The 23,751-nt window shown below is 45.3% G+C and overlaps 1 protein-coding gene across 1 annotated transcript in view; it reads right to left on the bottom strand.

Moving 5' to 3' along the window:
• Positions 1 to 23,751, bottom strand: part of LOC120931692 (protein TASOR-like) — an 88,284-nt gene that overhangs the window by 37,024 nt on the left and 27,509 nt on the right. Inside the window, exons 2-3 of the mRNA XM_040343376.1 lie at positions 15,853 to 16,018; positions 6,139 to 6,376 (exon numbers count right to left, since the gene is read on the bottom strand). Of these exons, the coding sequence (XP_040199310.1) occupies positions 6,139 to 6,376; positions 15,853 to 16,018 (404 nt within the window). The remainder of the gene's footprint in view (positions 1 to 6,138; positions 6,377 to 15,852; positions 16,019 to 23,751) is intronic.

The raw sequence follows: 23,751 nt of genomic DNA, 5'->3' as shown, positions 1-23,751 counted from the left end.
AGGTGGGTGAGCACAGAGTTGGTCTGTGCCAGCATCCGAAGCTGGCGTGTTGTGTTCTGATGCTGGTGCCGCCGGGTTTGTCTCCCCTCCTCACGCACAGCAGCAGTGTTGGCCTCTACAGCCCCTGCCAACCTGCTCACCTCCGCTGTGAGCACTGCTGTGGCGGAATGCTGCTCCACCATGCGCAGGTGACCATCGCCACACTGTTGGAGCTGACTTCCTGCAGGCTCTCAGTATTTTTGCTGCCCTGATCAGCCTACAGGGTGAGGGCCTGCTGTAATGTGGCTGCGCATGCAGCCTGGGACTTGGCCGAGGAGGCCAGGCTGTCCGCCATTTGTTAAAGGTCACCCACCATAGCCCCGATATGGCGGGTCTGCCGGCCCTGCTCCTCCTGCAGCCCTTCTCGGAGGCCTCCAGGTACACCCCTCGTCTTTCGAAGAGCCTTCCTGGGAGAATAAGATGCTGGGGCCCATCCAGATGGGGAAGACGGGGAGGGGCTTGCCCTGGAGGGGGTTGACCTGATGGTCGGGGAGGTGGTAGGGAGTCCAGAGATGCTGGTATCCTCCTCAAGGTATATGGAGTCCTCCTGGTGGAGGTCAATGGACTCCTCCACAATAACCTCGATAGATGACCTATGGGCACTCCCCTCCACCAACATGCCCAGGATTTCAAGGGAGGCCGACTGAACCACATGATGTTCTGGGGATGTGGTGGGTCGCACTGCAGCCGACGACGGCCCAGCTTCATCCTCAACATCTGCGGATGACACAAAAAAACACATGTTGGTGGACCCACACACACTTGACACATGTTCCTTTCCACCCTCTCCCATGCTACACACCAGATAGGAGATAAAACACACTTACCTGACCCCAAGTCCCGAACAGTGGAGTCCCATCCTGGAATGCCCTACACCTGCTCCTGCGACAGACACTGAGCAATAATCTCCTCCACCGGTGTCAACCACAATGCACACGCTGGTCCTCCCCCCTTGCCACTGGCATGCTTTCAAATCAGGACCAATTTGTCCCGGACTCGACGCCGCATGTCGTTCAATTTTTTTTGTATATCATCCCAACTCCGGGTCTCATTGCCAATGGCATCAATATCCAGGGTGATACTTTCAAAAATTGCCCTCCTCTGTGCCTTGCTTGTATTTTTGTGCTGGGCACCATGCAGGGCGGCGTCGTATTTGGTCAGTGCCGCCAACATACCCTCCATCTCCGCTGTATTAAAATTATGCTTTTTCTCCTTCTGAGGAGATGCCATCTCACGCTCAAACAAAATTACCTTGGGGAAAAAAGCAGGATGTAATTTTGCGCCGGACAGGCGCATGTCTGGGCGTATTTATGCGCTCGGCGTAAGCCGGTGGGCAGGCGTATCCCAAGAAGTAGGACCGGCGTAGTTGTGAGCATGCGCACAGGGAAGCGATCGTACGTCCACGGGACTGCGCATACTCCGTCGATGATACACCGGGCGTAATCCACTGCTCAACGTTCAGCCCATCATTTGCATAAGGGAACACCCACTTACACTTACGCCGGCTTGTGCCTTCAAATTTCCGGTACGCCGGCGCACAGTTACACGCAAATGCTTGCTGAATACTATGCTAACCTCACACGATTACGCATATGAGATACGCTACGCCGGAATAAGGATGCAAACATCTACCTGAATCTACCCCAGTATCTCACAAAAGTGAGTACACCCTTTACATTTTTGGGAATATTTTATTATATCTTTTCATGTAACTACACTGCAGAAATTACACTTTGCTACAATGTAAAGATGGCTTAGGCTATAAGAAGATTGCTCAGACCCTGAGACCCCATTCACATCTAGGCGTTTTTACGCCTGTAGCGCTACGCCTCTGCCGCCAGAGGGCTGGAAATACATGTCCCTCTATGGAGATGGTTCACATCTCCACGCCGAACGCCGGACGCCTGTCGCCTGCGGCGTGAAAAAAGGTCCCGGACCTTTTTTTCAGGCGTCTTCGAGCATTCGGCTAGGAGATGGCAATCATCTCCATAGAGGGGGTCATCTTGGGACACATCTAGGCGGACAATACCCGCGTTTTGTCGCCGCAAATCGCGGTACAAAACGCCGCTATTTTTACCGCGATTTGCGGCGACAAAACGCCGCGATTTCGTCCGTCTAGATGTGAATGCAGCCTGAAACTGAGCTGCAGCATGGTGGCCAAGACCATACATCGGTTTAACAGGACAGGTTCCACTCAGAACACTCAAAAGTTGAGTGCAAATGCTCAGCGTCATATCAAGAGGTGTCTTTGGGAAATAGACGTATGACTGCTGCCAGCATTGCTGCAGAGGTTGAAGGTGTGGGGGGTGGGGGGGGGGAGTCAGCCTGTCAGTACTCAGACCATACACCGCACGCTGAATCAAATTGGTCTGCATGGCTGTCATCCCAGAAGGAAGCCTCTTCTAAAGATGATACACAAGAAAGCCCACAAACAGTTTGCTGAAGACAAGCAGACTAAGGACATTGATTACTGGTACTGTGTCCTGTGGTCTGATAAAACCAAGATAAACTTATTTGGTTCAGATGGTGTCAAGTTTGTCTTGCCTAGAGCCAAACATGGTGGTGGGAGTGTCATGGTCTGGGGCTGCATGAGTGCTGCCGGCACTGGGGAACTACAGTTCATTGAGGAAACCATGAATGCCAAGATGTACTGTGATATACTGAATCAGAGCATGATCCCCTTCCTTCCGCAGGGTAGTATTTCAACATTATAACGACCCCAAAACATAACTCTAAGGCCCCGTACACACGACCAAACATGTATGCTGCGGGCCAGTTTCAGCATACATGTTCGGTCGCGTGTAGGCGCGAGCGGGCCGAATTCCAGCAAACATTTGCCCGCCGGGCCTTTTCCCAGCAGACAAATATTCCTGGACGTGTTTTAAAACCGTCCGCTGGAATCCTGCCCGCTCGGACATGTATGGTCGTCAGTACAGACCTACCGTACATGTCCGAGCGCCCGCCGTCCCTCGCATGCGTCGAATGACTTCGACGCATGCGTGGAAGCCTTTAAATGGCAGGCCCGCCCACGTCGCCGCATCATCGCGGCGACGACGCGGACACGCCCCGCGTAATGTTTACGCGCGGACTTCTGTACGATGGTTAGTACAACCATCGTACAGAAGCCCTCTGGCAGGCATGTACGGTGAAAACGGTGCGACGGACCGGTTTCACCGTACATGTTTGCTCGTTAGTACCCGGCCTAAGACAACCACTGCCTTACTAAAGAAGCTGAGGGTAAAGGTGATGGACTGGTCAAGCATGTCTCCAGACCTAAACCCTATTGAGTATCTGCGGGGCATCCTCAAACAGAAGGTGGAGGAGTGCAAGGTCTCTAACATCCACCAGCCCTGTGATGTTGTCATGGAGGAGTGGAAGAGGACTCCAGTAGCAGCCTGTGAAGCTCTGGTGAACTCTATGCCCAAGAGGGTTAAGGCAGTGCTGGAAAATAATGGTCGCCACACAAAATGTTAACACTTTGGGCCCAATTTGGACATTTTCACTTAGGGGTGTACTCACTTTTGTTGCCAGCGTTTTGGACAGTAATGGCTGTGTTAAGTTATTTTGAGGGGACAGCAAATTTACACTGCTTTACAAGTGGTACACTCACTACTTTACATTGTGTTGTCACATAAAGAGATATAATAAAATATTTACAAAAATGTGGGGGTGTACTCAATTCTACGTGGCAGATATACTCCACCAATAACTGACAGGAGCGTTTGTCACAATATATATATATACAGTTGTGTTCAAAATTATTCAACCCCCCAATGCTGTAAAGGGTTTTAGGGAATTTAGTGTACATTTGTAATTGTATTCAGAATGAAATCCTACAAGGACTTCTTAAAGAACCATATGCAACTAAATGACATCAATTGGTTTTGTAATACAGTAGTAAATGTTTATTTTGTGAATTCTTCATTTACACAATTATTCAACCCCTTAAAGACTACCACTCTGATGAACAGAGGTTCATTGAAGTGTTTTCAATCAGGTATTGAAAACACCTGTGGATGTCAGGGAGCAGCAATAAAGCCTAATAAGCACCAATCAGGCAGCTTTAAAATGACTGTGATACTCAGCTCCTTCTAGACATTTACTGGTGTGGTTACAAACATGGTGAAGTCAAGAGAATGGTCCGGGAAGACAAGAGAAGAGGTGATTACTCTTCACAGGAAGGGCAATGGCTATAAGAAGATTGCAAAGATGTTAAACATACCAAGAGACACCATAGGAAGCATCATTCGCAAATTCAAGCCAAAGGGCACTGTTGAAACGCTACCTGGTCGTGGCAGAAAGAAGATGCTGACTTAGACTGCTGAGCGCTACCTGAAGCGTAGAGTGGAGAAAACTCCCCTTGTGACTGCTGAGGAACTGACAAAAGATTTGTCAGATGTGGGTACTGAAGTTTCTGCTCACACAATACGGCGCACACTGCGTAATGAAGGCCTCCATGCCAGAACTCCCAGGCGCACCCCCTTGCTGTCTCCAAAGAATAAGAAGAGTTGACTGCAGTATGCAAAAATCATGTGGACAAACCACAGAAGTTTTGGGATTGTGTTCTGTGGACTGATGAAACAAAATTAGAAGTGTTTGGGCCCATGGATCAACGCTATGTTTGGAGGAGGAAGAACAAGGCCTATGATGAAAAGAACACCTTGCCTACTGTGAAGCATGGCGGGGGGTCAATCATGCTTTGGGGCTGTTTTGCTTCAGCAGGTACAGGGAAGCTTCAGCGTGTGCAAGGTACCGTGAATTCTCTTCAGTACCAGGAGATAGTGGATAACAATGTGATGCAGTCCGTCACAAACCTGAGGCTTGGGAGACGTTGGACCTTTCAACAGGACAATGATCCCAAGCATACCTCCAAGTCCACTAGAGCATGGTTGCAGATTAAAGGCTGGAACATTTTGGAGTGGCCATCGCAGTCACCAGACTTAAATCCGATTGAGAACCTCTGGTGGGACTTAAAGAAAGCAGTTGCAGTGCGCAAGCCTAAGAATGTGACTGAACTGGAGGCTTTTGCCCATGACGAATGGACGAAGATACCAGTAGATCGCTGCAAGACACTTGTGTCAAGCTATGCTTCAAGTTTAAAAGCTGTTATAACTGTAAAAGGATGTTGTACTAAGTACTAAGATTGAATGTCAATTGGGGGTTGAATAAAACTGATAATGATGTGAGCACAGAAAAGACATTTGTGGTTATTTCATTATAAATATTATGTTATATTTGTCTGACCTACACGTGCCTCTTTGATTTAATTGTAAGCAGGATGACAGGATGATCAAAATCAATGTCACACTGGCCAAAACAATCAATTTCAGTGGGGGTTGAATAATTTTGAATACAACTGTATGTATATATATATATATATATATATATATATATATATATATATATATATATATATATATATATATATATATATATATATATATATATATATATATCTTAGTCAGTTCTTGAACAATCGACTGATATTATGCTAAAAGTGTTTCACTGAATTAACAACGGCTACAATCATTGGCAGATTCTAAATTCTACCAACAGCAGCCTTTTAATACCAAATGAAAGGTAAACTTTAAGGCTGAACTTCAGCTTCTGATATACTTTACATAGTTCATTTGGGCCAAGCTGACAAACAAACTATGTCCCTCAATAATATGTGAGGCTGCTGGTTGTGACATCATCAGCCTGCCTCCCTGACTCAGCCAATCAGAGGAAGCAATGTATTCATTGCTAGAATACATCACTTCCTCTGAATGGCTAAGCACCGATCAGATAGACTACACTGAAAAACGCTATTGCAAAAACGCTAAAAAACTTTGAAAGGCTCCCTGCAAAGCTACTGGTGTTTTTTTATAGCTTTTTTTAGCTTCAGTGTGCATAGAGCCTTAGGATCAGATTTACTAAAGTGTGAAGTGAACGTGGGCCTGAAGTATAAAATGAGGTGGAGTAAATCTCATAGCAAGCCTAGTAGGATAGCTTTATAGAAGAAGATCTAATGTGATGGATAACCTCAAATTCTAGCTAAGGGAGATATTTAATAAAGCTACAAGTTAACTTACAGACTAAGAGCAGCATTGTACTTACTTTAAAAACGACCACCACATTTGATGTCAATTTCTTTTGTTGAGTAGAATTCAGTGCAACATCAACATGACGAAACAAGTACGTTCCCATGTGAGGAGAACCAAGCACTTTTGTAGCCAAATTACCAACTGGTAATCCATGGTAAGATATGGTTGCTGCAGATTCATATGGTACAAACAGGAAGCAATACTTTTCTTCCAGCTCTCTAATGTTCCTACCAAGTTCTTTCATTTCATTTCTAAAAAATTAATTAAAAAAACAGTCATCAGTAATCAGTAAAACTTTAAATAAATTTTGCACTGTGACCAAATATCTAAGGCCCTATTAGCTTTGATCACCTAATACCCAGGTACACAGTTACAGTGCCTAGAAAAAGTATTCCTACTCATTGAAATTCTCCACATTTTGTCATGTTACAACCAAAAAACGTAAATGTATTTTTGGGGATTTTATGTGATAGACCAACACAAAGTGGCACATAATTGTGAAGTGAAAGGAAAATGATCAATAGTTTTCATATTTTTTTTACAAATAAATACAGTGGGCTAGATTCAGATAGAATGGTCTATCTATCCGCCCGGCGTAACGTATCTCAGATAAGTTACGCCGCCGTAATTTAGGGCGCAAGTTCTGTATTCAGAAACAACTTGCGCCCTTAGTTACGGCGGCGCAACGTATGTGCGTCTGCGTAAGCCCGCCTAATTCAAATGTGGATGATGTGGGCGTGTGTTATATGCATATTAACTGTGACCCCGTGTATTTGACATTTTTTACGAATGGCACATGCGCTGTTTGTGAAAAATTCCGCCGCAAATCGTCATTGCTTTCGACGTGAACGTAAATTACGTCCAGCCCTATTCGCGAACGACTAACGCAAACAACGTAAAATTTTCAAAACTCAACGCGGGAACGACGGCCATACTTAACATAGGATACGCCTCATATAGCAGGGGTAACTATACGCCGAAAAAAGCCTAACGTAAACGACGTAAAAAAATGCGCCGGCCGGACATACGTTTCTGAATCGGCGTATCTAGTTCATTTGCATATTCCTCGCTTAACTATACGGAAGCGCCACCTAGCGGATCTTAGGGAAATCTATGCGTAACTGATTCTATGAATCAGGCGCATAGATACGACCGGCCGGACTCAGAGATACGACGGCGTATCTGGAGATACGCCGTTGTATCTTGTCTCTGAATCTACCCCAGTATGTGAAAAGTGTGGCATGGATTTGTGTTTAGCCCCCTTGAACCAATACTTTGAAGAACCACCTTTCACTGCAATTACAGCTGTGAGTCTTTTTGGGGCTGTCTCTACCAGCTTTGCACATCTAGAGAGCGACATTTTTGCCCATTTTTCTTTGCAAAATAACTCAAGCTCTGTCAGATTGGACGGAGAGCGTCTGTGAACAGCAATTTTCAAGTCTTGCCACAGATTCTAAATAGGATATAGGTCTGGATATCGACTGGGCCATTCTAACGGATGAAGATGCTTTGATTCAAACCATTCCATTGTATCTCTGTCTGTATGTTTAGGGCCCTTGTCCTGCTGGAAAGTGAACCTCCACCCCAGTCTCAAGTCTTTTGCAGACTATAACAGGTTTTCTTCCAAGATTGCCCTGTATTTGGCTCCATCCATCTTCTCATCAACTCTGGCCAGCTTCCATGTCCCTGCTGAAGAAAAGCATCCCCACAGAATGATGCTGCCACCACCAGATTTCACGGGGGTGATGGTCTGTTCAGGGGGATGTGCAGTGTTCATTTTCTGCCACACATAGCGTTTTGCTTTTAGGCCAAAAAGTTAAATTTTGGTCTCATCTGACCAGAGCATCTTCTTTCACATGTTTGCTGTGTCCCCCACATGGCTTCTCGCAAACTGCAAACGGGACTTTTTATGGCTTTCTTTCAACAATGGTTTTTCGTCTTGCCACTCTTCTATAAAGGCCAGATTTGTAGAGTGCACTAATAGTTGTCCTGTGGACAGATTCTCCTACCTGAGCTGTGGATCTCTGGATCTTCTCCAGAGTGACCATGGGCCTCTTGGCTGTTTCTCCACTTATTGCTCTCCTTGCCTGGCCTGTCTCAGTTTAGGTGGAAGGCCATGTTTTGGTAGGATTGATGGATTGAATAGTGCTCTGTGAGATGTTCAAAGCTTGGGATGTGTTTTTATAGCCTAACCCTGCTTTAAACTTCTCAGCAACTTTAACCCTGACCTGTCTGGTGTATTCCTTGGCTTTCATGAAGCTGTTTGTTTACTAAGATTCTCTAACAAACCCATGAGGGCTTCACAGAACAGCTGTATTTCTACTGAGATTAAATTACACACGTGGACTCCATTTACGAATTAGGTGACTTCTGAAGGCAATTGGTTCCACTGGATTTTAGTTAGGGGTATCAGAGTAAAGGGGGCTGAATACAAATACACGCCACACTTTTCAGATATTTATTTGTAAAAAATGTGGAAAACCATTTATCATTTTCTTTCCACTTTACAAGTGTGCCACTTTTTGTTGGTCTATCACATAAAATACCAATAAAATACATTTATGTTTTTGGTTACAACATAACAAAATGTGAACAATTTCAAGGGGTATGAATATTTTTTCAAGGCACTGTAAACACCCTTTATGCTATCAATAAATAGATAAACACTACAGGGGGTCCTAGTAAAAAATAAGTGTTCTTCCACTCAAAAGGATTTACTTAACCCCTCCTTTCCTAGTTTAACTACTTTCACATGATCTGAGAAAAAAAGGCCCTTCCTGGTTGTGCTGGCGAGTATTTAACCACTTAAAGACCGTCCGGTCTTTAAGTGGTTAAATACTCGCCAGCACAACCAGGAAGGGCCTTTTTTTCTCAGATCAATATGCTGCCTAAAGACCCAATGTGTTTTTACAATTTGGCACTGCGCTGCTTTAACTGGTAATTGCGCGGTCATGCAATGTTGTACCGAAACAAAATTTGCGTCCTTTTCTTCCCACAAATAGAGCTTTCTTTTGATGGTATTTGATTGCCTCTGCAATTTTTATTTTTTGCAATATAAACGGAAAAAGACCGAAAATTTTGAAAAAAAAAAGATTTTTGTTAGAACAAAAAGTAAAAAATATCGAATAAACTAAATTTTAGTCAAACATTTAGGCCAAAATGTATTCAGCCACATGTCTTTAGTAAAAAAAAATCTCAATAAGCGTATATTTATTGGTTTTCGCAAACATTATAGCGTTTACAAACTAGGGTACATTTTCTGGAATTTACACAGCTTTTATTTTATGACTGCCTATCTCATTTCTTGAGGCGCTAAAATGGCAAGGCAGTACAAAACCCCCCAAATGACCCCATTTTGGAAAGTAGACACCCTAAGGAAACTGCCGAGAGGCATGTTGAGTCCATTGAATATTTTTTTTTTTGTTCCCAAGTGATTGAATAATGACAAAAAAAAACACAAACATTTACAAAAAGTTGTCACTAAATGATATATTGCTCACACATGGTTATATGTGGAATTGCACCCCAAAATACATTCTGCTGCTTCTCCTGAGTACGGGGATACCACATGTTTGGGACTTTTTGGGAGCCTAGCCGCGTACGGAGCCCCAAAATCCAAGCACCGCCTTCAGCATTTCTAAGGGCGCAAATTTTTGATTTCACTCCTCACTACCTATCACAGTTTCGAAGGCCATAAAATGCCAAAATAGCACAAAACCCCCCCAAATGACCCCATTTTGGAAAGTAGACACCCCAAGCTATTTGCTGAGAGGGATGTCGAGTCCATGGAATATTTTATATTTTGACACAAGTTGCGGGAATATGACAAACTGATTTTCTTATGCACAAAGTTGTCACTAAATGATATATTGCTCACACATGCCATAGTTATATGTGGAATTGCACCCCAAAATACATTCTGCTGCTTCTCCTGAGTACGGGGATACCACATGTGTGGGACTTTTTGTGAGCCTAGCCGCATACGGGGCCCCGAAAACAAGATTTCTAAGGGCATACATTTTTGATTTCACTCCTCACTACCTATCACAGTTTCGAAGGTCATAAAATGCCAAAATAGCACAAAACCGGTCTGTAGTTGCCGGGTATAAATCTTGGTCCTTTTTTAAAAATTGGTGCTACATTGGCTTTTCTCCAATCAGCTGGTACCATTCCAGTCAGTAGACCGTTCGTAAAAATTTGAAACAATGGTCTGGCAATTACTTGACTGAGTTCCTTAAGGATCCTCGGGTGCAAGCCATCTGGTCCCGGTGACATATTTATGTTGAGTTTTTCATGTCTATTCCTAATTCTATCCTCTGATAGCCATGAGGGTGCTTCCTGTGATGTGTCAGGAGGATAAACCTTGACGTTTTGTTTACTGAATCCCTGTTTCCCTTGTGTAGACTGAGAAGAATACATTCAAAACCCTCGCCATCTCTCCATCCTTTTTTAACCAGATTCCCTTCATCATTCTTTATGGGTCTGATATGATCTGTCCTCCCTCTTTTACTATTAATGTACTTAAAGAATTTCTCTGGATTTTTTTTACTCTCCTCCGCCATGTGCCTTTTGTGTTCTATCTTAGCCGCCCTGATTGCACCCTTACATTTCTTATTGCATTCTTTGTACAGTTGGAATGCTGATGATGACCCTTCAGCCTTTTTTTTTTTTTTTTTTTTTTAAGGCCTTCTCTTATTCTTTTATATGCATTTTTATGTTGGAGTTAAGCCACCCAGGACTTTTATTAGCTCTTTAAAATGTATTACCTATTGGGATGCACTAATACCCTTATTTAATATGCTCCTAAAACACACCCATTTTTACTCAGTGTTCTTTGGGCCAGATTCACAAAGCACTTACGCCGACGTATCTAGAGATGCGCGGCGTAATTCAAAAATGCGCTGCGCGTATCTTTGCGCCGTATCCTCAAAACGAAATACGCCTGAAAACCAGATTTTTCCGTCCGACGCATCTTGAAGCGCAAAATACGCTAGACACACCATTGTTTTTCTATGCTAATATGCAAATGAGGGAGATACGGCGATCCCCAAAAGTATGCTTGTGCGGCGTAGGCTACGCCCTGTGCGCATCTGCTAGTTTCATGGTGTAAAGTTACACCTTATAAAAGCTGCCCTAAGGGTGCATTCACACATCCTACTTGTTCTCACGATTTTCGGTTTTAAATCATCCAAATCTGTATGGCAAAACGTATCCATTCACTTCCATTCATTAATTGAGGTCCCCAAGTGCATCCGATTTGATCCGCATACGATTTGATACGATTTAAAATCGCATCAAAAAACGTGTTTGACCACGTTTTTTGGTCCTGATTTGAAATTGTATTAAAATCGTGTCCGATTTTTTTTTTTATATTGTGGTCAATCCAAATCGTATGTAATCGGATGACTGATCCGATTACATACGATTTTGTCAGATACGATTCCATCCGATTTAATGGTCCGTTTATCGGATGTTAAAATCGTGATGTGAACCTAGCCTTACTTCACACCAGCTGTGTAAATGTCAGCTAAAGCAACACCGTTAGGGAAGAGCTGAGCACACACACTTGCAGGACAACAATCTGTATGCCAACATGCCAGGGGCATCCATGCTCATAGCTATACTAGTGACTTTAGTAACCAAGGCTACCCCCTCTTCTGAGGGAACAGCAGCCAGGAGACGCCTCGCAGAATGCATCTTTGCACAGTAAACACACACATTAATCATGGCACAATGAGAATGCATGCATGCACACCCACTGTGGTCCCTAGCACAGACACATCACATCCTCATCGAATTGGATTAGACCCAAGTACCCCCCACGGTACTAGGGAGCAGCAACGCCCCGCCACGGCTCCAATTATGTCACTGTGCATTCATACACCATTCACATGGAACCTGGGATCACTTCTCCCTGGTCCTGGGAATCCCTACTCCACCAAAACTGAGGGTGACACCCTTTTTCCATCAGGAATGTCACCCCCACATTCATACATCATTCACACACATAAAACTAATCATAATCACAGTATAATAAAAAAACAAACCAAAAAAAAATAAAAGTACATCCAATATTAATGTAATGGCGGCGGCGTGAGCTATGCCTGGGCCGGGCACGGGCATGGCCACGGCCAACCAGGGGAGACTCATGGGGGGGGAAGCAGGGGTAGGAGGAGCCTCCCCTGGTGACTGTCCTCCTGCTGGCCTGCCCTCCAAGGCCACGGCGATCCTGGTCAGACCCACAGTGAGGGCAGCCGTATTGGCCTGGACAGCCTGGGTGTTTGCGTGGACAGCCTGGGTCAGGGCACTCACCTCCAGGGACACGCCTGCTGTGGCGGTCTGCAGGTCACAAATGCAAGTTATGAATGCCACGGAGTTTGTGCCCACATCACTGACCGAGTCCTTAATTGAGCCCAGGCTGTCCTCCATCTGGGCCAAAGTCCGGGTGACCTGACCCAGATGTTGGGTCTGTCGAGCCTGGTCCCTCTGCAGATTGGCCGGCAGGAACTCAGCCACCCCCTGGTCTTATGGGTGGCCTTCCTGCCTGCAGCTGAGGCTTGTGGTCTGGGAGGAGGGGAGAGAGAGACCCTTGGGAGGAGCCCTGTTGGGGGAGGAGTGGGAAGGGCTACCCCTGATGGAGGCCTGACTGCTGCCAGCCTCAGGGGGAGCATCATCCCAAGACAAAAGGATTTCCCTGGCAAGGTCCATCCGATCATCCACAAACTCCCCCCCTCATCCTCCTCCTGAGGTGAGGTGTGGCCACTCCCCTCCCCTGAGGTCTCCTGCCCTTCTTGGGGCTCTTCTGCAGCCTGTTGTCCGGGGGTTGGTGCACACTGGCCTGATGGCCCAGCAATCTCCTGGCCATCTGTGGATGACACAAAACATTCACAGGTTGGAGGATCCACACACATGGCACATATTCCCTTCCCCCACCCACACATGCTACTTACCTGTCCTCACGGCCTCATCAGAGTCAAAGCCAGGCAGGCCAACCACCTGCTGGCTATGGAAGCACCGGGCCACCGCACGCTCCTCCTCAGTCCACCTTAGCGTGCAGGGTGCGGGCCTCCTCCAGTGCCCCTGGCATGGGCAGTTATCTTGGCCAGCTTGTCACAGACCAAACTCCTCAGATCATTGATCTTCTTACAGATCCCACTGGGGGTCCTCGTCTCGCCCCCCCCCCCTCTGCATTGATCTCATCCGTAATCTGTTGGATGATTGCCTTCTTCCTGGCCGGGGGGGTATCCCGGCTCTCAGGGCCATGTAAATATCGCCCAAATCGGGTGATGGCCCTGGCAAGTATTTGCTTTTCTCGCACCGAAAAATTCAACTTTAGTCTCTTTGGTGCCATCTCACCCAACACCAAACACACACAAAAAACAAACAGAACAAACAAACACAAATACACACAGAACAAACAGACACAAAAAGACACAGAACAAACACACCCAAAAATCAAACAGCAAAAACCAAACACCAAAATCAAACAACACAAGCAGACAGCTAATACAAAATCAAAAACAAACAACGAAAAAACAAACACAAAAAACAGTCAGAAAAAACAAACACCTACTACAAGCTCCTACTTCTATAAATCTTTAATCTAACAATACTACACTCACCAACAAACACCAACAAACAACAGAGCAAAAGCAACTTGCTTTAGGAAAGGGAACACAGGGATGTACTTTTGCAATGGAAGGGCATTTGTGTGGGGCTATTTATACACAGGGCGTATCTCACTAAGTAAGCTTGGCCTATTTCCTATCTCACTGATTGCGCCGGGCCAAGTTCTGAGCATGCCCAGTGAGGTGCAGATTCGTGCGCGCATGCGCAGTACGGCCGGCCCTTCATTTGCATGGGGTCACGGCTCATTTCAATGGAGCACGCCCACTTCCTTCCCACTTTCAATTAACCCGCCTTACGCCTCGGAATTTACGTTACGCTGGCGCACATTCTGGCGCAAATACGGATATACGCAGATACGGCACTTACGCCACAAAATTCAGCTGCCGTAACTTAAATGACATGCGTTACACCGATCTAAAAATGTGCCGCTCTACGTGAATCTGGGCCTTTGTTCCTAGGATTTTATCCCATTTAATATCTTCTAGCAAGGAGCGTAGTTTATGGAAAATGGCTCTTTTTGAAATTTAGTGCCTTTGTATTCCCTTGTGTTTCCTGTTTGTGTGATTTATATTGAAACTAATTGACCTGTGACCGCGGTTTCCTAAATTGCACCATATTTCCACATCAGTGATCAGGTCTGTATTTTTAGTAATCAGTAGGTCTAGAAACGCATTGTTTCTTGTTGGTGCATTTACCATCTGACCCATGAAATTGTCTAGCAAGACATTTAGGAAATGGTGAGCCTTAGACAAATGTGTGGTTCCTTCCGCCCAGTCTATATCTGGATAATTTAAATCCCCCATTATAATAACACTTCCCATCCTTGCCGCCATTCCAAGATGTGATAGGGGGTCTGCCTCCCCCTCCTCCATCTGGTTAGGGGGCCTATAGCACAGTCCCAGTATTACATTCCCCTTGGTTTCCTCCCTCTGTAGCTCTACCCATAAGGATTCCACCTCCTCCCTTGCTCCATTAGCGATGTCATCCCTATATTATCAAAAGTATTGGGATGCCTGCCTTAACACGGACGTGAATTTTAAAGGCATCCCGTCTTAGTCTGTAGGGTTCAATATTGAGTTGGCTCACCCTTTGCAGCTATAACAGCTTTAACTCTTATGGGAAGGCTGTCCACAAGGTTTAGGAGTGTGTCTATGGGAATGTTTGACCATTCTTCCAGAAAGGTGTTCTATCGGGTTGAGGTCAGGACTCTGTGCAGGCCAGTCAAGTTCCTCCACCCCAAACTCACTCATCCATGTCTTTATGGACCTTACTTTGAGCACTGGTACTAAGAGGTGATATTCCCCACTCTCTGAGGGGGAATCTTTACTACCTGCGCTGTTTCTATGAAAGGAGGTCAATAGAAATCTCTCCATGGTGTGATAGGATCTTAATCATTCCCTATTCTATCCAAAACGAAGAAAACATTTTGGCTTATATGCATAAACTGGAAAACAAAGGCAGGGACTTGTTTCCCTGTATCTCAGAAGCATTTGACTGTGATGTTTAACTGCAAACATACACCTAACAGCTTGTACGGCCAACCATATATGGCGCAAATGTATTTCCAAAATAAATTCACCAGATTTCCCCATCAACACAGACAGTGCTGATGCAGGAATCCCTCCTGCCAGCCATTGTCTTCTCCCGGGGGGCCATTGTCTTCTCTCGGGGGAGAATATGTCCCCACCGAGTGAAGACAGTGATTATTGCTAGTGGCTATGGCAGCCACTATCAATACTCGCAGGTAAAACTCAACATGCTGGTTGTACCCAAGTTTATTGCTCGATCAACTTGGTACATTCAGCCTGCCCATACACAGTTTGAATCTGAGTTGGCTCGAACTGTGTATGGCCTGTCTTGATCGGGCCATAGGAAGTTGGCAGCTAGTAACCAGGTCTAGTATCCATCAAAAATGGCCATGCTGTAATATGCACATTCAAAGAAAATTAATCTATAATTGATGCAGCTTTCAAATCTGAGTTTTTTTCCTACAAAATAAACAAAAAAACAAATGATAAGATGCATTTTCAGAGTTTCCGGAAGGATAAAGGAAATTAAAAAAGTAATATTTCCAAGCTACATTTTGTATAGTAGGTACCTCTTTTCAGAAAATTTTTGCTCTAAATCATTATTTATGACCAGCTTCATTTCCGAAAATTCCCAGGAAGAATTCAGCTCACAATTCATATTTAGCCTTCCTTTATTCAGAGTATCGAGGATTTCAGTATATTCCCTCTTTTCAGGGGTACACTGAATGATGCACCCTAAGAGTTTGGTAAAAGAAAAAAAAAAGTTAAATCAACATTTTAAAATCTAACAAGCAGGATAACAACATCTACCATTGAAGCCACAAATACTATTGTCCTGAATTTAAAGCTGCATTAAACCCCAAACCAAAATTGTAGTATACTGCAACTTACCTATCATTAGATGTGGTGGCTGCATGTGTTTTCTTATTTTACTTTTAAGGCTTTTTTACTTGGTTTTCACCTGATGATCTGGCCAGGAATGCACCTCCTGTATTAGAGTGCCCCCCCACTCTGAATAAAGGAACACAGGGGCATCATTGACCAGCAGCATTGTCAGTCTGGGGAGGGGTCATTTTAGATGCACTAGCAGATTTCAATTTTTTTAAGGCTGCACAAGCAGTAAAAACAAAATGTATTTTGAGATAAAAAATGTACAGTACATGAATAAAAAAGCTGTTCATTGTAAGCACCCCTGCCACTGGTAATTGGTTTGTCACAACACTTAAATGATAAATTTGCAGGACAGCTTGTTCTGTAGAAAAAACACAGAATTACTGGATGGATCACCAGGTGAAAATAAAAGAAAACTAATGCAGCCATCACATCTAAAAATTGGTAAGCTACGGTATAACTGGATTATTGTACGTACCTGTAAAATCAGTTAATTTGAGTACATCATGGGACACAGAGCAGATTATTAATCATGACAACCTGGCTTATGCACCACCTATAGGTAAGTGGACACTGGCAAAAAAACAATCGGGAAGTTCCCCCATATTACCCCACCTCCTCAGGAACCCTCAGTTTTGTAGCAAGCAAAAAAAAACAACAGAGGGGTAGGACCTCTGTGTCCCGTAGATTTTACAGGCAAGTACAAAAAATCAAATTTTCTTTTTGTACATAACGTTGCACAGAACAGGTAATTAACCCCTGGGTGCCAAGCGCACGCAAAGATGCGGCCTGTCGTGGATGGGCCTTGGCAGTGAGGGGGCACATATTTGACGTGCATTAGCGCCGATAGCGCTGTGCCAAGAGCATGCGCCCTGCATGCTCCCGACACAGTGACCAGTGCCTCATGGAAAGCTGCCGATCGCTTCTTACGATAGGGAGTTTTCTGATCATGTGACCGCTGTAACAGCCAATCACAGTGGTCACAAGCCCCGTCCCACCTCCCAGAATGCCAAACCCCTCAAAGGGCCGGCAGAAGCCCAGTGCAAAGGGTTTATTCATGACTACCTGGGATGCTTCAAGGCAATGCACATGAAGGGAAGGAGAACAGCAACCACCATCAGGCCCAAAGAAACTACTCGGCAGCCCGCAGCGGCCAAAAGCAGTATCCTCAGCAGCCTTCACATCCCCCTGGTAAAACCTTCTAAAAGGTGTGTACCAAGCACCAGGTTGCAGCCTTGCAAACCTGAGCCACTGATGCTTGATAACGCAAAGCTCAACAGGCACCAACACTTCTGGAAGAGTGAGCCATTACTTTAAATGGTAAAACCTTTCCCTTCAAGCCATAGGCTTGAGAAATAAGCTGACAAATCCAACAAGAAATGTTTGAACTACTAGCTGCCTGACCCTTCCTTGAACAATCAGGAAGGACAGGCCATTTTTTGTACTTTCAAGTGGATGTAAATCCGATTTTTGAAATCTGACTTGGGCACATATATCTGTAGTGTTTAGTTATCTCTGTCCAAAGTCCAAAGTCCTGTGTCTTTCTGCTGCTTCATTCTTCTGTTATCAGCATGATAACTTCTGACAAGTTCTGTGACACAGGAGATAAAAGCAGCTGAAAATGTGTGTTAGCTGAAGGTAAATTGGGTATCTGGTGCTCCAGGAGGCAATGCCCTTAGTTTGTAATAATGTACATTTGATTAGTCAGTCTTTAGGTAAAAACAAAGTTTAACCACAGTAAGAGGGTGATTTGAAAAGAGTCAGCCATTCTCAGAGTGTGTCCAACAACTCTGCAAAACATATAAAACAAACAAACTCTCTAAGAGTAGTATTAAAACAGTATAATTTATTGCACAAGATTAAAAACGCTTACAAGATATAAGTGGGAGTCATGCTCATTATAAGTATGTAGTCCTGGCAGTTCTACTGCGTCCCACGGGCTTCTTCGCACGATCCAGGTAGCTAAGAAAGGTTCTGGTGCGATGTTGTACTGAATAGCTGTACATTCAGGAAAACCAGGATGTAGTCAGCTCCATGTTGACTAGCTTGAACCGGAAGCGGAAATTATGTCACCAGCAGGGGGCGGAAAGAAGGGGTTTAGGACTGTCTCTGTGGAATTAAAAGCCTATGCGCTCGGAGCTCACAGCTCCTTCTACTGGCCCAGGAGCCGTGAGCCTTTCTCAGCTACCTGGATCGTGCGAGGAGCCTGTGGGACTTAGAAGAACTGCCAGGACTACATACTTATGATGAGCATGACTCCCACTTATATCTTGTAAGTGTTCTTAATCTTGTGCAATAAATGATACTGTTTTAATACTACACTTAGAGAGGCGGCTAAGCCCCCCCCCCCCCCTGTTCTTGAAAATTTCTGTCAGGGTGGGTTGCTATAAATAGATTTGCAGAGAGCTGGTCTATTTACAGCACAGCTCTGCAAATATCTTCATTCCTCTGCCTATGTGTAGGGGGGGGGGGGTGCCTTTCCTCCAATCAGCTATCACACAGTGTATGCCCAGACTCCCCTCCCATTGCTGGAACACTATGTAGGGAGATTTGTTTCATCTCTCTGTATCATCTGAGGCTGTTCATCTTAACTGGATATATGTGAGGGTTTACATCCACTTTAACTGATAATTGCACGGTCATGCAATGCTGTGCAATGCTGTACAGTGTACACAAATAGAGCTTTCTTTTGGTGGTATTTGATCACCACTGCGTTTTTTTTTTTTTTTTGCGTTACAAACAAAAAAAGGCTGAGAATTTTGAAGAAAAAAAAACAATATTTTTTACTTTGGGCTATAAAACATATCCATTAAAAAAAATTGAAAAAAAAGCAAATTTCTTCATGAATTTTGGCCAATATGTATTCTGCTATATATTTTTGGTAAAAAATAAAAATCCCAATAAGCGTATATTGATTAATTTGGGCCAAAGTTATAAACTATGGGATATATACTGGAAATTGTATTTATTTAGTAATGGTGGCGATCAGCGACTTATAGCTGGACTGCAATGTTGTGGCGGACAATTGGACCAGAGCTAAAAATATGCACGGTTACTGTACTAATGACACTGGCTGGAAACATCTAGGATAATCAAAGTTAAATGTGTGCCTAACCAGTGTTTTTGTGTTCTATGTGAGGTGCTTTTACCAATGGAAGTGATGGATTTGGGAAAGAAAATCTATCACTTTTCCCCGTCACAACAGAGCTCTAACTAGTTTACATAGAAAGAGCCTCATCCTGTGTGTCTTCCCAATGATCGGCGGGTGCCATCCATTAGCCGGCATCCACTGATCGGCTTCTGCTGTGACAAATCACAGCAGGAGAAGAACACGTGTGTGCAACCTCTACCTGGGAGTGCAGAATCATGTATATATACGTGATCCTGCACAGCGCGGCCACGCTGTAGCAGTAAATCTGCTATGCGGTAGTCAGCAAGTGGTTAAATTAAACTATGTTATGGTCAAAGAGTATGTACAAAATCCATAAGTCCAAGTTGATAAATAGTTAAAAACAAAAGGAGGCAGCCATCATCAGAGTGTGTCCAGAACTCTGTAAGACATGTTAGAGAAAGAAGGGGGGGAGGCGCCACCTAAGTGTAGTATTAGAATGTCAGCATCTATTGCACAGGGTATAAAAACACTTACAAGTGAGAAGATAATCACGCTCATCAATACATCATCAGTCATGTGATCTCAGCAATCCTGAGGAAATTGAGGCGCACACTTTACTGAAATATGTAGTTATCACAACCATTTTTCACCTTTAGTCTAAATATATATTACCGTATTTATGGGGGTATTGCACGCTCCGGCCTATAGCGCGCACCCCTAAAGTGGACCTGACATTCCTGTAAAAAAAGATTTTTGTACTTACAGTTTTGGTGTCTTGCGCGGTGTCCATCGGCGGCCTCGTAGGGTCTGGCGTCCGTCTGCGGCTTCGGGTGTTCTCTTCGTCGGGTCCGGTGTCCTCCCCGCTTCCCGCGCCGAGTTTGAATACTGCGCCGGCATATACCGAGCACAGTACACTCGTGTATAGTCGGGCAGGCTCGGCTACTCTCGCGCTCACGTCCTGTACGTCCAGGACGTGAGCGCGAGAGGAGCCGAGCCTGCCCGACTATACACGAGTGTACTGCGCTCGGTATATGCCGGCGCAGTATTCAAACTCGGCGCGGGAAAGCGGGGATCGGCGTATATCGCGTACCCACGATTTCGCCCTGATTTTCAGGGCAAAAAAGTGCACGGTATACGCCGATAAATACGGTAGTTATTTCTTACAGCAGACCCTTACGGTCTCTTAGTACTTTGGATATCGATGGGTCCTATTCCTTTTTTGGGGGTAGTGTTTTTTTTTCATGTATAGTAAGTAGGTAACCATAGTACATAAGTGTATTTTTATGGTAATATACAGCCATGCTATGCAATACTCCATATGAAATAATAACTACTATTACTAGTGGTCTGACTTTATTCCCCCTTTTAATCCCCACCTTCTTTCCCATTTCCCTTCAGCCCCCCACAGAGGCGCATTGCCAGCGGTATAGCCGCGGTGTCCCATTGATTTCAATGGGCAAGAGAGGTGGAGGAGTGGTATACACACTGCTCTTTTACCGCTCCAAAGATGCAGCTAGCAGGACTTTTTTTACCGTCCTGCTAGCGCCACGCTCCAGTGTGAAAGCCCTTGTGCAACCAGGACCGCTAGCAGAACCTGTAGGACAGCTGAGATTACAGGACTGATGATGTATCGATGAGCGTGATTATCTTCTGTCTCTTGTAAGTGTTTTTATACCTTGTTCAATAAATACCGACATTCTACTACTCCCCCCCCCCTTTTCTATCATTAACACTGGGTAGCCTGTAACAAACTCCAATGATTACAGCGAGAAGTAAGGTAGAGAGAAAATGAGAAGATACACGGAACCAGTGAAGAAATGGGGAGAGAAAGAGGGGATGGGACGGCAGGGTGTCTATTAATCTCTTTCTCCCTTTTTTTTTTATATAATCTGTAACGTGAAACTTGTAAAAAATAAAGAATTTATAAAAAAAAAAAAAAAAAAGTCCAATGATTAACTACGCACATCCATAAGCAGTTCCACCCATAATTCTTCAGCCTCTTCACACTATCCATCAACTAATGTCAGTCCTCTTTCACACTCCCTTTGAGATCACTTCTCATAATTCTACCCTATCTCACTTCTACCCTGCCTCCCTGAAACAGAGCATAGCCAGGAATATTAATAGCCCAGTCATGTGAAGAATAAAGACAAGATTCGGCAATACCAACTAAGTCACGGTTCTGCACGGTTTGGTGCACTGCTCTACATGCACCAAAACTTCAAACTCTTTTATTTTGCTTTGCAGACTTCAGCATTGGTGAATAAACACTTTAATTCATCATCACATTTTGCTCTTGTGTTTTGTATATCTTTTTTAGTAGTACAAATAGTACTAACATTTCTAATGGTTGTTTGTAACATTGAAACCTTATGAACTGCTATAACCCTCCCGAACTAGCCCCATTCCACACTCCATTACTGTCTGACCCCTAACTGCCCTGTCTACCCGATTAAATTCTAGTACACCCTCCCCCTCAATTCTAATTCAAGTACTCCTCCAGCCTTCTCATAAACCTCTCCCCAAGCACAGCAGCCCCCCTTCCTTTTAGGTGCAAACCATCTTTGGCATATAGGTTGCACCCCAATGAAAAGGCAGCCCAGTGCTCTAGAAACCCAAATCCTTGCCTCTTACGCCAGGTCTTTAGCCATGCATTCAGTTCTCTTAGCTCCCCCTGTCTTTCCTGTGTTGCGCATGGCACAGGCAATATTCTGGAGAATATAACATTGAAGGTCCTTCCCTTCACCTTTCAGCCTAGTTCTTTAAATAGATTCTTAAGGATCCTCCATCTTCCATGTATTCTGTCGTTGGTTGCAACGTGAGCCAAGACACCTGGGGCGTGCCCAGCCTCTCCCAATAATATATTAACCCAGTCCAAAACATGCTGAACCCTGGCACCAGGAACACAGAAAACCATTATGTTGATTATTCTATCAGTCCCGATTAAAGAATCCCCTATTACCACCAACTATGTAGGCCTACCTGCACTACCCTCACCACCCCTACTAGATGGGCTCCACCAATTAGGTAGCGTGGGTCTGATACCCATTACCTGATTGGTTGAAAAGCCAGACGCTGCGTTTGGACACCTATCAGGAGGAGGGGAGGAGACGCATGGAGGACACAGCTCGCCGCTCTCTGACCCACTGTAAGGTCCCACAGCTTGCCGTCGTCACCCACTGCCTGACCCGCCACCGAAATAGGGTAAGTGCTGGGCAGACGGCGAGCTGGCACGCAGGGGGGGGGTCACAAACTTTTGAAAGGCACAGTGGCAGCATTTGATGGGCACAGTGGCAGCATTTGATGGGGCACAGTGGTGGCATTGTATGGGGCACAGTGGCAGTATTTTATGGGCATAGTAAGGCTGCATTTCATGGGCACAGTGGCTGCGTTTGATGGCACAGTGGCTGCGTTTGATGGCACAGTGGCTGCATTTGATGTTTTTTTCTCTGAATTTTTCAGTTTGTTTGCTACCCCCAAAAAAATTTGAGCACCAGCCACCACTGGATGGGATCATCATTGTGCCGTTTCTCCTTACTTGTTGAATGGCAGGCAAAATTGTATGATTATGGCAGGGGTGGGGAACCTACGGCCCGCGGGCCGCATGCGGCCCGTGAAATCATTCCATCCGGCCCACCCCGTGCCGCTGAGTGTGGGCAGCACGTAAAACTGATGGCCGCGGGCACCGGGTTTCCCCTAACGAAGATGGCCGACCGGGCTTCAGAGGATTCGGGAGAGTGGAGACTACCCAGCAGGCCATGTGTTTCCCAGAAGGTCATACGGGCTGTATTCAGTAGCTCAGTGTGCAGGAAGGAGGAAGTGTCATTCATATTAGGAAAGCCGGGGTGTGTGCGGCCAGCGAGGGTCGCTGAGCGGGTCCCCGGCATCCCGTGTGCTGGAAGGATGGATGTGCGGGCACAATGCAGAGCTTTGTCATGGAGCTGTACTTCCGGCAGGAAAGGTAAGCTGGGAACCCCCCTCCCTCCCCCATCCCCAGGGACCGGCACTTTCATGGTCATTCCTTCACTATGGAGGAAGAGGACCTGTCCCGTGTCCCCGGTGTACTCCTTCTCTAACACCAAGGTGTGAGGTGGGCCCCGCTCCTGTCATCGCATCCTATGGTGGAGAGAGAGAGATGAGGTTTCTATGGGTGGGGGCCCCTCCTGTATCATGTCCAGTCTCTGTCCCCCACCTCCTGTACCATGTCCACAGTCTCTGTCCCCCACCTCCTGTATCATGTCCAGTCTTTGTCCCCCACCTCCTGTACCATGTCCACAGTCTCTGTCCCCCACCTCCTGTACCATGTCCAGTCTCTGTCCCCTACCTCCTGTACCATGTCCGCATTCTCTGTCCTCCACCTCCTGTACCATGTCCGCAGTCTCTGTCCCCCACCTCCTGTACCATGTCCGCAGTCTCTGTCCTCCCCCTCCTGTACCATGTCCGCAGTCTCTGTCCCCCACCTCCT

Source organism: Rana temporaria, chromosome 1 (genome assembly GCF_905171775.1).
Source record: "Rana temporaria chromosome 1, aRanTem1.1, whole genome shotgun sequence".
Taxonomy (NCBI): Eukaryota; Metazoa; Chordata; class Amphibia; order Anura; family Ranidae; genus Rana; species Rana temporaria.
This window is presented reverse-complemented; position numbering and strand designations above follow the sequence as displayed.